Source organism: Struthio camelus, chromosome W (genome assembly GCF_040807025.1).
Source record: "Struthio camelus isolate bStrCam1 chromosome W, bStrCam1.hap1, whole genome shotgun sequence".
Classification (NCBI taxonomy): domain Eukaryota; kingdom Metazoa; phylum Chordata; class Aves; order Struthioniformes; family Struthionidae; genus Struthio; species Struthio camelus.
The window spans coordinates 49,786,345-49,800,737 of record NC_090981.1 but is presented as its reverse complement, the minus strand read 5'-3'; the positions used below and the strand labels follow the sequence as shown (position 1 = coordinate 49,800,737).

General features: G+C 37.9%; 2 protein-coding genes across 4 annotated transcripts in view; one reads left to right on the top strand and one right to left on the bottom strand.

The window, feature by feature from the left end:
• Window positions 1-13,272, top strand: part of LOC138064121 (exosome RNA helicase MTR4) — a 51,015-nt gene extending 37,743 nt beyond the window's left edge. Inside the window, exons 19-27 of the mRNA XM_068925246.1 lie at window positions 1,002-1,130; window positions 2,665-2,775; window positions 3,114-3,302; window positions 5,015-5,178; window positions 6,591-6,696; window positions 7,971-8,027; window positions 8,423-8,585; window positions 12,560-12,664; window positions 13,012-13,272. Of these exons, the coding sequence (XP_068781347.1) occupies window positions 1,002-1,130; window positions 2,665-2,775; window positions 3,114-3,302; window positions 5,015-5,178; window positions 6,591-6,696; window positions 7,971-8,027; window positions 8,423-8,585; window positions 12,560-12,664; window positions 13,012-13,064 (1,077 nt within the window). The 3' untranslated portion in view covers window positions 13,065-13,272. The remainder of the gene's footprint in view (window positions 1-1,001; window positions 1,131-2,664; window positions 2,776-3,113; window positions 3,303-5,014; window positions 5,179-6,590; window positions 6,697-7,970; window positions 8,028-8,422; window positions 8,586-12,559; window positions 12,665-13,011) is intronic.
• Window positions 12,404-14,393, bottom strand: part of LOC138064122 (phospholipid phosphatase 1-like) — a 73,598-nt gene continuing 71,608 nt past the window's right edge. For all 3 annotated transcript variants that reach the window (XM_068925248.1, XM_068925249.1, XM_068925247.1), the window contains exon 6: window positions 12,404-13,604. In XM_068925248.1, the coding sequence (XP_068781349.1) occupies window positions 13,479-13,604 (126 nt within the window). In that variant the 3' untranslated portion in view covers window positions 12,404-13,478. The remainder of the gene's footprint in view (window positions 13,605-14,393) is intronic.

Sequence of the window (14,393 nt, the reverse complement as noted above, 5' to 3'; positions counted from 1 at the left end):
ATGATTTAGCTTGTAGAACAGGCTAACCCTGTTTTGTTTGTTTATTTAGTTTACTTTAGACAAATGAGTTTCACATACTACTTCTGAGAATCTCTTAGAAATGTTAGCTGGCTCGATCCTGCTTCGCGTGCACGGAAAGCAAATCATATGTTGTAGATTTGCAATGAAAATCTTGCCCAATAAAACTGAACTTTGTTAACATAGGATTTTGCAAAAGACTGTTCTCTCCCTTTGTATTTGGGAGGGGAAGAAGCTTGCACATAATATTATCAAAGATGATGTCTGACTTCTGTTTTAGGCCTATCATTCAGTTCTATTAGTAGTCATAAAAATATTTGCTTATAGTAGAGTACATTGAACAACATCAGTGCACATTGATCCAGTCAAATCACTTATGTCACGTTTTTTTAAGGCAATGTATCGTAAAGGTTATGACTGATTACAGTAACCTTTAACCACCATATCTTCGTGTTTGTATTTTTTTAAATAAAAGACAGATGTTAACAAGGCTTGGGGTGTATAAAGACTTGGCCTGCGAGACGTCAGTTCCTGCTTGCTGCAGATGAAAACTGCTATTCTTGAAAGATTTTTCTGTGATTTTTATTGGGGGGGGGGACAGACTTCTAAACCTGCACATGAAACAGACCTGTATTTTTGATGAAAAAAACATACCCAAGTTCAGTGCTGCTAGCAGCAGACAAATATTTTGCATTAAGGTTACAAAAGATGCTGGCTTGCTTGTTGCTTGGGAGGAGCTACATGTAGAAAAAAAGGCAGAGGCATAGTTTTTTAGTGTTCGTTTTTCTGCATGAGGGACCTTTCAGTCAGTACTGTTATGATTCAGTAGATTTAAAAATATACTGAATCACTGAGCTGACACACTGTGAAGACCAGTAGCTCATTTTATACCTTTACTATTGAATAAAGTCGTGCTTTTCTTTCCATTCTCACTCATATTTTAAAGTAACTGGTATGGACCTGTTTCTCTGTGCCCTCAACAGCCTAATTCTGGTGAATTGGACCCGTTATATGTAGTTGAAGTGCTACTGCACTGCAGCAAAGAGAGTTTGAAAAATTCTGCTACCGAGGCTGCAAAGCCAGCCAGACCTGAGGAGAAGGGAGAGATGCAGGTTGGTTATAAATGTTTATTCTCAATAATTGCCTATATATGTTCTAAAAGAGGCTATTTCCAAAGCATTTGCAAACTGTGGTAAAAGAGATATGTTAAATAGGAGAAAGAAGTTATATACCTAACTCCTGAGCTGTTGCTGGTTTCACCTCAAAGAAACGGTGTTTCAACTGTGAACAAAATACTTCCTATATATTTGTTACCACATCAAAGTGCTTTGAAACTTGGTTACTGTCTTATCAAATATTTCAGACCAGTAGATGAAAGACAATAGTGGCTATGTGAACGTAGCCACTATTATAAAAGCGACCTGCATGTAGTTCTGTGGATGAACAAGCGTCTACAAGCTATTTTCTATAAGATACTTGTGCAGAAAATTTTAGGTAATGTGCATCTCTTCTATTAAATTTGAGAATTTAGTTAGAAGGTTGATAATTTTTAAGTACTAAATTTTCACAGGACTGTTTGGCAGATACTAACTTTCTTTTGAATGTATTCTCTTCTCTGGGAACCTCCGTCTTTTCTGTGTTTTTTTTTTTCCCCCTCCTCCGGCCCATTCAGACCCCTTCAGTTTTGCCAGTCTGTTTCATTCTAAAATGAAATGGAAATTTTTAGTGAAGACATCTGCATTGCTTGAAGATTTCAATTTGGAACCCTATGTCAAGACTAACCATTGTAATTTTTAGATCAGAAATAGTTATTCAATTTGTCCAGATGGTTTTCCACTAATACTGCTATAAGCTTGAGATACAGTGCTTATTCTTCATGGTGTCTCAGTTGTTTTGATGTTAATGAATATGTATTTGCTCGTTTGATGTTCTCTATTGTTAACGTTTCTAGTTATGTTTCTGACAATAATTTATCCGTTTTTGGATCCTAAGAGGTATTCCAATAGGAAACAGGCAAGCAAGAAAGAAACTGTCAAAAGTGATTAGAAATCATCTTTTTAAAAGCTAAATACACACATGGAGTCTCCCTCCGTATTCCTGAAGTAGTGTTATTCAGTGCTTTGTTCAGTGTATTTCAATGGAATACGATTAAGGACTATGTTTAAGCACAGGCTCAATTGATGTACATCTCCAGAGAGGGTGCGTGTTCACTGAGATACACCTGCCTCTTACTACATTGGATTACAAACAATAGAAAAAACTGAAATGTTTTTCCACTTACAGTCTCTCTCCAAATTTAAGTGAATAGAGAATTTTCCCATTTGATTACTCAAATGAAATGATTACTGATTACTCTTCTAGCTGCTTCTCATCACCCACATCTTCCTGCTTCCTGATACTCCTTTATCCATCACCGTGTTCTTGTTTATTCAGTTTTTCTTTTTCTTTGTAATAAAACCAGGTGTAAAGAAAACCTGAGAGAACAGAAGCTCTCCCCCTCATTCTTCTTTCTGATTTTATTTTAAAGCTCAATCTCCCAACTTATTTACTGCTAACAATTGTATGAATTGGGGGAAAAAAAAAAAGCTTTACAGTGAAACAGTAATAATAATACTGATTTATCAGTTACTGCACTATTTTTGATAGGTTGTTCCTGTTCTGGTGCATCTCCTCTCAGCTATCAGCAGTGTCCGACTTTACATACCAAAAGACCTGAGGCCTATTGACAACAGGCAAAGTGTGTTAAAATCTATACAAGTAAGTTTCACTAGGATTTAAAAACTGTCTACTCTGATAAGTGAGATACGCTTGAACACAAGACCACTAGTTCTAAAGAAAATGTATCAAATGTTTGTGTCACATCATCAGGATTCTTAAAAGGGATTGGCAACCATGGATGTGTGTTAAATGTTTCTCTTTGTAAGCAGTCACTTTAAAATGATTTTTTTTTTAAACTGCTGAAATCTTACATACCAAACTTAGAGTACTGCTTTGTATGTCCCTATAATTGTGCCAGCTGATTTGTGAAAGTGTATTTTATTTTGCTTTTGTTAATGTTACAAAATATATTTCTTTTTTTTTTTTCCTTCTTTTAGGAAGTACAGAAGCGATTTCCTGATGGAGTTCCATTACTAGACCCTATTGATGACATGGGCATCAAAGATCAAGGACTGAAAAAAGTCATCCAAAAAGTAGAGGCATTTGAGCATAGGATGTATTCACATCCTCTCCACAATGATCCCAATTTGGAAACTGTATACAAACTTTGTGAAAGAAAAGCACAGGTAAAGAAAAAAAAAACCCAAAACCCAGCGTCTATATTTAGCTGAAGAGAGAACTGGTAATAGTTACCTTCTTACCTGCTTTTCTTTTTATTTGCAAAGCCCAATTTTACTCCTCTTTAAAAACAGCAACATTGTGGAATCTCTCTAACAAACTGGCTGACTCAGTGGTGTGCACTTGATTGGCTGAGAGATGTGATAAAGATGGGAGGTAAATCTGGTAAGATAACTCTTCAGAAAAAGTCATTGGAGAGCAGAAGATAAACTCCAGCGCCCCTGGAGTCCTTGGTCACTGAATAAGCATGGCACAATACAGTGTGGATAAAATGCTCATGGATATTTGAAACTGATCATTTTTAATATGTTTGTGCAGAGCTAGGCTGTATTGATGGGACTTACTAGCCTGGGGAGAGTACCATACAAATCATAGTGCTGCTGCTTCCTGAGCTGACTCTCAGCCTGGAAGCAGTATGCTTATTTTGTATAGAATTGTACCCTGCAAGGCAGAAACCAGCTGTCATGTTTCTATGTTGCCTAGAAAAAAAATTCTCTGGCAGTCTTTTGGCAGAATTGAGGCGGTTCTGGCATGGGCAGCACAAAGTTGCATGCAGTAAGATGTGCTGGACCAAGCAAACTTCTGCAGGGGTGCCTGTCCTGTGCAGCCTGCCCTTCTTCATTCCGCTCACCTGCAGGCAGATTGGGCCTGAACTGGTTCTGCCTATTTTGTGCTTCATTCAAGATCATAACTTGATGCGCGTGAGTGTAGAAATAGTTGAGTGGCTCTGTAGGATTCAGCTTGATTCCAGCTGAGCAAGTTAAGCCTTGCTTTGCTCTGGCCACGTTGGACCTGGGCGGTCTTTTCTTTGAGCCGCTTTGGGACTCTGTGGCCACGTTCTGCAATATGCCTGCATTGTGTGGGTTTTTCCTTCTTTAAGGCCACCCTTCACTGTTATTGCCTTGACTAATGGAGAGTTGATTGGTTTATATTGTAGAAACGTCATAAAAATAGCTGTAAAAATACCTGAAATAATGCCGATTGGATTTTTGTGTTTGGTATGTCTCCACAGAAGCTACATGCCACCATGTTCTGTTAAGCTTATCTTTGCTGAAACAGCAGAGTGGTAAGGGGCTTATCAGAAGAATTTAGTGGTCTAAGCACAGAGGCAAGGTGATACAGAGAAGTGGTGCTACGTGTTAAAGCTTAATATAAAAATCCAATAGAGAAGTTAAACTATGTCAGCGACTATCAGATTACCACGTGGACTGAAATGCTTAGCCTAAATAGGAAAAATAAAGCATTAGGATTAAGCCACCAATTATATGCCAGGATGTTGACAGTGATCGTGATAAACTGTACGAGACTGGAAAAACTCTGATGGCAGAAAATAATACATTTGGTTAATATTTGATTGGATAGTTGGGTAGCTCAGGCATAGTATGGGTCTCAGAAAATGAGTGCTCAGTTCTCAACCGAGGATTTCCTGTATCATTTTTTTTTCCTGGATAAATAGCATAACTTCCCAGACTTGCCAAAGTTCCCTAGGGGTAAATGGAGCTGACGCTTTTCTTTGTTTGTTTTTTTTTTTTTAAACTTCTGCTTAACAAATTTAAATGAGTCAGTCCGAGGCTTTATGTGTATTAGTCTTTAAAATAGTAGGCACAGTCACATCTGTTAAGCCAGCGATATTTAATTTCTCTCCTTTTGACTCCCACAGATTGCTATGGATATTAAAGCAGCAAAGCGAGAACTGAAAAAAGCCAAAACTGTCTTACAAATGGATGAACTCAAGTGCCGCAAGCGTGTTTTGCGACGATTGGGGTTTGCCACATCTTCAGATGTTATTGAAATGAAAGGGCGGGTTGCTTGTGAAATCAGCAGGTAATTGGTTTCTGTGCAAAGTGATTGTTGTCATGCGTACACATTTTGCTGTCCGCGATGGAATTAACGTGTCACGTTTATGTTTTAACGTTCTGAGACCAGTAGAAGAAAGGTTCTTCTGAGACGACGTGATCTGTGTCAGAAAGGGAATATACTGATTAAAGCAGTAAAGAAAGTACCCTAAGGACAAAGTACAATAGAAATTAAAACTAACAGTAAAATCGGGATATTAAAATGCCAGAACAATGGCTATTTTTAGTAGCCAACAGCTTAGGCAGCAATAAGTGTTTTCATTTAGTATTACACGTTACGTGAGAGACTGGGACTCAGTTTCTATGGTTCTACTTCCCAGTATTTTTTTAGAGCAGACTCACTCACACAAACATGGGTGTAACAGTGATTGTCGGCAATTACCAAATCGCTGACAGGTGTAGAATAGAGCTTAACCGATTCCACACGGCTGTTGGAACAAACCTATGGAGGTGATGCATTTCACTGTAATACGTTTACCAGGTACGTATATATTAAAACACATCCTAAAGATTCTATGGAAACTCATGAATCAGACTTCAATACTTCAGAATATAACTCAGGCTTCAGTAGAAATGTGTATTTTTAAAAGCTGCAATAACTGCTATAGTGCTTGTCTTATAGATGCTCTGAAAAAAAGTATCTGTATTTGTTCTGACTCTTCAGGGTTGCCTAATAACCTTTTCTCCCTGCAGAATTTAATAGTAAATGGGAGCTGAATCATAAACTTATTAAACTCCTGTCCTTCTAGAATTGTTAGTTGATGAGTTAGTTTTCTTTGTAAAAAGTATACATTTTTTTCCCATCCTGTGCATTTTTCTGATAAACTCCAGAAATGAAAATGCAATTGTATTAACAATTTGACACTCTAGCCAACTAATAAGCTTGGATTTTATATTAGCATTGTGCATTTCCTTTTATAACTCATGATTATGTCTTTGTTTTATAAGTAAATTAAAGCAATTTTGTTCCTCTTCTCTGTATCTTGAAAATGTCCTGTTGAATCTCTTTTTTTGAGCAGCGACAGTATGAATTTGAGTCCTTTTCATAAGCTGCCTAAGTCTTGTCTCTGGTTGTCAGTCTCTCGATGCCCTGTCTGTTAAAAACTGACTAAAGCAAACTATTATTAATAACCTCTTATGAATTATGAGGACAGATTCTTTGTAGTTCACTAAGGCCTAAAGAGCTTTTATTTTAACAGACCTTCTTATTTTCTTCTCCCTTGGCATCCCCCTCAAAAAGTTAGTATTTGGTGTACCAGGAAGTAAAATTAAGGAGCTGTTATTTCTTGCATATATGCAGTTGCTTCACAAGCAGATTGATAATAGTTCATTAAAAACATTTAAGACTTTTCTCTAAGCTTTCTTCTCTTTCTGTTTCAGTGCTGATGAACTACTCCTGACAGAAATGATGTTTAACGGTCTCTTCAATGACTTATCTGCGGAACAGGCAACTGCACTACTAAGCTGTTTCGTGTTTCAAGAGAACGTGAGTTACTTCTTGAATTTATGAATTCTAGCGCTTGACGGTGCTTTAAATTCTTTTCCAGACTGATCGTAACAGTACAAGCCATTGCATTTTTGTCCTTTCCTGAGGTGCTTCTGACATTAACTCCCTTTGAACCAATCAAAAGTATTGCCACTTTAGTGCTACCGTGTATTCCTTCACGACTAACATGCTGAAGGTTGAGTAAAAATTGCAGGACTTGTGATGAGTCTATAGCTGTTTCCTTCTCGTGAAATGAAACAATAGTAACAAAGCTTCTCAGCACACGTGCTTGTACGTACGTATGTACACACGCATCTGCACGCAAATATCCTTAGAAATCAAAAGGGAGAATGATGATTTCAAAGGAGAAGCTTAACAATGTTTGCTCCTTACTCTGTGGTGGTGAGGGCATTTTTAATTCTGAGACACGCTCATGCTATATTATTCAGATCTGTTGAATGCAAGTAGCAAGATCACATAGAATTGATATCAAAAAAGCCGTTAAAACCAGAGTGTATATTATGAAAAGCAAAAATATTGGCATTTACTTCTGGTGCATTTTTTTTTCCCCACTTGCAAGCTATAATGAAAGTAGTAGCTTCAGGAAAACACAAAAAACGTAAAATAAAGTATCACTGCAGATGGCTAGCAGGATGCATCACTCAAGTTGATTCAAAAGATGGAAAGTAGCAGATGCTAATACCTTGTCCTTGGTTAATGGAAGGGATGCATATGTAAGCCATTGTTCATAAGCAACAGAAAATTAAATGGGTGAATAAAATATTGTGGTTCGCTCAACAGTAGTACTTAGTCTACACAAGTAGGACATAAACATGTTGCTGTACTTGCATAGCCAGCTTTTCTTTTATAACAATTTATGTTTAAGTTATTCTATTAAAAACCCTGCTTTTTGTAACACAGCTAAAGTAGCAGGTGAGCGATTTCCTTCTAATTTTGGCAGTTCAAAGCTAGAGTGAATTTTGGTATCGTTCAGAAAGCAGATGCTGTTTCTTTTTTTTTTTTTTCTTTTTTCTTACTGTTGGGACACTGTGTGAAAAGATTTGACTTCTGCTGCTGTTTTGGTTTGAGAAATGAGTGTTCTTGTTTTCAGGGAACCCAGTAAGTTTTAGGGTATTTGATACCAGGTTTGAGAAGTCATTTCAGTTGTTTAGGATGGCACTAGCACGTGTTATAACTTTTCTTTTTGCATCTAATTTGGTTCAGAGCAAATATATGGGAGTCCAGATGAGATTATTTCATATTTTCTATTTCAGTCCAGTGAAATGCCCAAATTGACAGAACAGTTGGCAGGACCACTTCGTCAAATGCAGGTAATCTGTGCAATAGAAACCTTACCAAACTCACTGTTAATGGTAACATGAATAAAGCATTCGTATAATGAGTGCAGGATGAAGACCTGATTTTCAGTTATTAGTGAGTTTGGCTGGCACCGACTGAACGTGGTTTTTAATAGTGGGTTATTTTGTTTGCAATAAACCTTTATGCTAATTTAGAACATCCTTTAAAGAACTTTGTATAAGTCTGCTTATTACACTGTAAATTGTTCAGGCAGGCAGACTTAATAATGTAAACAGTGGCTTACTTTCTGATTTTGAAGGATTTCGCACAGAAAAAGAAAGCTGATCTGGAATGCAGTACCCTTTATGTTGATTAAATATTTAATCTGTTTAAGCTTATTATAAATTTAAAATATTTTATTTTAAAGGAATGTGCTAAAAGAATTGCCAAGGTGTCAGCTGAAGCAAAACTGGAAATTGATGAAGAAAATTACTTAAATTCTTTCAGACCCAACCTAATGGATGTTGTATATACGTGGGCAAATGGAGCTAACTTTGCTCACATTTGCAAAATGACTGATGTCTTTGAAGGTATGTTACTGCTATCAGATATTTTTTAGGAGGTGTGAAGTGGTGATTCCATGCCGTATACAAAGGTGTCATCTTTGAGTTCTGAATAGCCTTATAATAGATCATAATTTCTTCTGTGGCTGAAGCCAACTGGGAAAAGCTTTGTTCACTAATTTAATAGTTGCACTGTTGATTTAAAATTTACAAAAGACTTTTTAAAAGGGTTGTGTCCAAATTTTTATGCCTTTCTATAGAACTCAGAAATCCTAAGTACTGCAGTAGGTGGTAATGCTTATCTTTGCTAGTTAGGGCATAAATGCCATGTTGAAAAAAACTTCCCAATTTAACAAAAGTTCAACTCTTGCACCTTGTTTTCATTACAGTTAAGTGTTTTATTTACTTGGTAGATTGAAAGTTCCTCCTGCTGCCTAAAGGATGACAGAAGTGAGAGGTGCTAACCAAATCTGTGTTTTGAACAGGTCAATATAACAGCGCAGTACATGCATTCGAAAAGTCTAGATCTAACCTGACATCTGGGTTAATTTGTTTCATAAAGGTGGAATACTACAAACTGCCCCTTGAGAACGGATACTTAAGACCTTTCATTATTTTAAAAGCAGGATGACTTACAGCCCAAGTATTTCCTAAAAGGACAAAACATTCACCTGAAGGTTAGAGTAGAATGAAAAACCTAATTTGTTCTTTTACCAGAGAAGAGTTGTGAGGATGGTAAGATGGGTGCACCAGTTTTACAAATTTGTGTGTAATGACTAAAGTTATTGCTGTCAGCCTTGTATTGCCTCTCGCAAATGCTTTTTCCATGTTTGTACACAGTTGCAGATGTGAGTCCTTAAAACAAAGGAATTCATGCATTTGGAAAATCCAGTGCATAGGCCCAGGAACTTTCTAAACCAGGTTTCCTGTGACCACCAGGACTTCTAGGATTCTTTGATTTTTGCATTCAGCAGATTCCTCCTAGTGAAACGAATGTCTGTGACTTATGCTGTTAGAAGAAATTATATCTACTGCAGAGGCATCTTGAGTAGAGGGAAAGCAAAATGGGAAGCAGTAGCTGGCTTCTGTTTTTCTCTGATTGTTCAGAATACACACAGACAGTAACATTTTCCATTTACCATATTTTAGTTAAGACTAATTATCAGCTTTGTGCTAGTCTTTTTGGCATGCCTTCTCTTGGTTGGAATAGTGCTAGCTCCCTCAAAATTAAATCTTACAGGCCTGTTTTGAGATACTCAGCTTTTGTGGCAGGGGTTGATGCGCGATTCTTCCCTTCACTTTGGAACAGGCTAATTTTCTGTGCGTTGTCCAAAAGGAAGGAAAGCACTGCAGATTTTGTGGCAGTTACCCTCACCTTAATTGCAGTGTAATGTTACGAAATTCCACGTCAGTTTGACATAGCCCTAAAGATTTCAAATAGATTAAAAAAACAGAATTAAAAAAAGAATTGTGTCCTTAATTTTGATGCTACGTACAAATTTTCATTTAAGAAATTAATGCTTCCTGTGTTAATTTACGTCGTGTTTGTTACCATGTGGTGGATTATGAAAGCCCTAGAAGGGCATATATTTTTGCCTTGTGGGCAATGTAAAATTAGCAGTAATGACTTGCTGTTTTATAGGAAGTCCCAACTTCATTGTTGTGCATCAGTGTTACCAAGCAGGCAGGGAAAACTGTCCAACCTTTGGAGGATACATTGAAAGCCACCAGACTTTTTTTTTTTTTTTTTTAAACTAGCTTCTCATGACCCCCCAAACCGATTAAAAGTGCCTTCTGAAAGACTGTGCTCCTCATGGCTGAGAGACTGATGTTCAGTTCTGTTCTGCTTTCGAGGCTAACGGGCACTAGCAGAACTTTCTAGACAGACATCCAGAGTTTGATGGTACGCCTCTACCATTGCTAGCAATAGAGGAAGCTTTAAAAATAGATGGAGCTCTGTTGTATTATCAGTGGTGATAGTGAAGTGTCTGAAACCTCTTTACGGTGCAGTAAAGTGCAAAAGCTTGTATTTGTGGTAGGTGCTGGGTTTTGTTTTCATGTGGAACAGTGTTGATTGGCTAGTGAAAGTGAGTTGTTATTAAATAGAAATTTGTGAAATGAGAGAAGCTTTTTAAAGCAGTGGGGCAGAATGGCTAAACTGAGCTAAGTGCCCTGTTAATCAGTTCCAGAATGACTGGCTGTTCTGCTTTGTGGAAGAAAGTATAGACAATGGTCATTTATTCCCAAACCTACAATTGTTTTTCATGCACAAAAAAATATGCCTGCAACAGCCCCAGTTATGTTATCTGTAAGCAGCGTAGCTGTTTCCACTGGAATTTCCACTGGAACGAGTCTCAGAGTTGGCCATTCAGACAGAGACTAGCAGAAGTGAGTCGGGCCTGCCAGAGCACGGTGTGTGGCTGTGCTCAGGGGAGCTGCCCGTGGTTCACTTGTTCTGGGTTTGTGCTTTGTGTCCAATAAAGGCCATATGTTTTTTTTTCACCTCATGTCATTGCATGCCATGTCATTGTAAAGCCTAGGCTTTACAGACAGCTCCCCTCACAAATTATTCTTACTGTAGAAATCTCACATAAGAGAGTGGTACCATATGAATATTAGTTTTAGACGTCTGTCTTTTTTTTAATTGGATAAGAACATCCCAGCAGCTCTACAGAATGGTCTTTGAATAGCCAGTATATTTCTGCAGGTATGATGCTGTGTCCAGAGCAGGAATTCACCCTATTTTTTTAAAAACCATAGATGTGTATTTTAGTGTTTGAACAGTTATTTCACATGCACTTATTTATTTAATGCCAGCTGTGAGATGATGCTGGACAAAATGCCCAAACAGCATCCTCTTTACATTCCAGTATAAAAACATAAGCCTTATGCTCATTGTGTGCCACTTGCTACGGTGCGGTGGGCTGCTCTGAGAAGCATGTTGGAAAAGATGATGAATGGGTAAAAATTATTTTTCAAGCAGCTCTTTTTAAATGTAATTAATAGAAACTAAAGTGAGAATTGCATTACAGTGTAGGAAATATTTCACGAGTGACCTTGTATGCACTTCAGTAAGCAGTCAGTCGAGACTATTAAGGACTTCCTTTTAGGATTACTCTTAGAGCTATTTTTACAGAAGTTTTATAAACTGGACTTTGAAAAGGTAAGCAGGACACCAGTGTACCAGGAGGGTAGCAAAAGTTGTAACTTATTTCCCATACAGGTAAAACTATAGTTGCTTGAAGGTGTTTTTTTTTTTTCCAGGTAGCAGAGCAATAGCTGGTGAAAGCTGTAGTTTAATCTACCTGGAATACCAGGTGCAATTCTGGTGCCCTTATCTCAAAACAAAAACATATCATAACTAGAAAATGCATGGAGCAAGGCAACAAGGGTAACGGGTACAGAATTACTTTCAGCGTTGCTCTTCAGCTTGGATGAGGGGGAGGACTTGAGCAGGTACTGTACTGGGCTGCATGGCACAGAGCAGATAGATATCTAAGGTGGACTATTTACTACCTCTCCCAACAAATGAACTAAGAGCCGTCAAAAAAAACCCTAAGGAACTAAGTCCAGATGGCCAACATAGGGTGGTTCTTGAAGCAGCAAGCTTGGAGATCTCTCACGCCTCCATGCATTTGAGGAGGTCTGGACAAGTACTTGAAAGGAATCCACTAGGAATTACAGAACAGATAGAAATTCCTCTGAGCAGATAATAGAGGCTGTGAAAATACTAGCAAAGAGTAAGAACAGGATAACCACATGGAGCTAGCTTCAAGAAAAATGCCTGGTGGAGAAAGGTATTGTTAAGCAGAATACTGATCTAGACTGAACTTGTTTAAGGCATATGGCTGTTCTACTCAGCGTCTAGAAAAATTCTGAAAACCATTGGACAAGAAGGTAAAGGAAATATTGCCTTGTCTGAACCAGGCCTAAGTAACTGAAGAATACAGTGACCTGGTGTAGCAGGGTATACCAACTGATCATGCACTCTCTCTATACAGGTAGCATAATTCGTTGCATGAGACGGCTAGAAGAATTGCTTCGACAGATGTGCCAAGCTGCAAAAGCCATTGGAAACACAGAGTTGGAAAATAAGTTTGCAGAGGGTAGGTATTTCAATCACAAAATACAAAAAAAGTATATTGTCAAGACAGACAACTTCTCATTTTTGAATCATCATTCTAATGTTACCCTCTTCCCTTAAGTTAACATTTTGCTCCCTCTGTAAGTAACACCTGTATCAGGTAAGTTTGACTTAGATACTGCTGCTCTGCTGCATACTGACAAATAGACTAAGTTTGTGACTGAAAGCAGATGTAGAAAAACTTCTGTTCAAGTGCTGTAATGCTGTTTCTCCATTACAAAAACATTAGTTCCCTGTAACTGTGGTTTATAGCATATGGAAGTGATTGTTCTAGGTGGTGGACACTAATGTGTTTTTCTTTCCTGGTAGGGATTACGAAGATCAAGAGAGATATTGTGTTTGCTGCAAGCCTTTACCTGTAACTGATGGTATCTTCTAAAAACTCTGCTGGATCAATCCCTACGCCAGGGTTCAGTTGACATCAGCTATGCACCTTACTTCCATCTCAAGTCAAGACATTTAGTTTTTAATGGTGTGTATTTAAACCACAACCACTTAAACAAGGCCTGTACAAACAGCAGTATGTAATATAAGTGTTACCATGTTTTTAATAAAAATTTACAGTTTGAATAGTGTTTTTTTTTTTTTAAGCAAGAGCTTGAACCAACAGAAAGGTAAAGTTTAGATATACATAATGGTGGTAAATGTTATTATATACAGGTAAAGTGAGCATCCAAGAGCAGCAGCAGTCCCTTAAAGGCATTTATTTATATTACATAGACACTTTTGAAATTGTTTTCCTTTCAGAGAGCAAGAGAGTTGAGGTGTATCATTCTTCATGGTTGATGATTGCTACCAAAGTGATTTCCGTTTGTTGGTGTCTCATGTAGGGTTGTATGGGAATCTTCTTTTGGTTGAAACGTACATCCTCTCACTTTGAAGAGGTCAGACACATACACAACCTAAGTGAACAAATTAGTGTTAGCTTCTGCAGTTTTAAATCTAGAAAAGACTGGCAAATGCTTTTGAAGGAACAGAAAGACAAATTCCATACTCAAAACTAATACAACAAGATCTAGACAGATTTGAAACTGCTAAGAAGTCTCATATCAAAGTAATGTTCTAAAACTATGGCATCAGTTCCCCCATCCCCCCCCCAAAAACCACCACCACTCACAACAAACCACACACCAGCACCTTTTCCTCCAGCTTCCAGGTGACCACTTAATGGCCATCAGTGGTTTAAGCTGAATTCAAGGGTTGTGTGTTATTGCTTCCAACTGCCTTGTCACTGTCAGGCACCACTCTATTACAATAGTTAAGAGTTTGAATGGCTTTAAATTAAAGGGCAAGATGCCCCTGGAATATATGGTTAAATTTATTCCAGAATTTGTACAGAACAGGACAGAATGCAGCCAGAGCTATTCATTTAGCTGAGTGCGAGTGTTCAGTTACCATTACTCACACGTGTCACTCCTGCTTGCCTTTCTTTTACAGGTAGTTAAACTAAGTTTGGATTCTTCTCCTCAGTAAGTCCCACAGCATCACTGTGGGCTGATAGTGTGTCCTTACAGCTCACCCTTGCAGCTGCCAGCCCAGCTCTACCTACGTTATCTTTTTCTGCATTGCTTTCAACATTTTTACCACACTTTTTTCCAACATTTTTACCCTGCTTCTGCAGCTCTTTCCATCCTATGTCACTGACCCATATTAGTAGAAATGCCGGGCACAGCAATGCATGAAGTGCAATA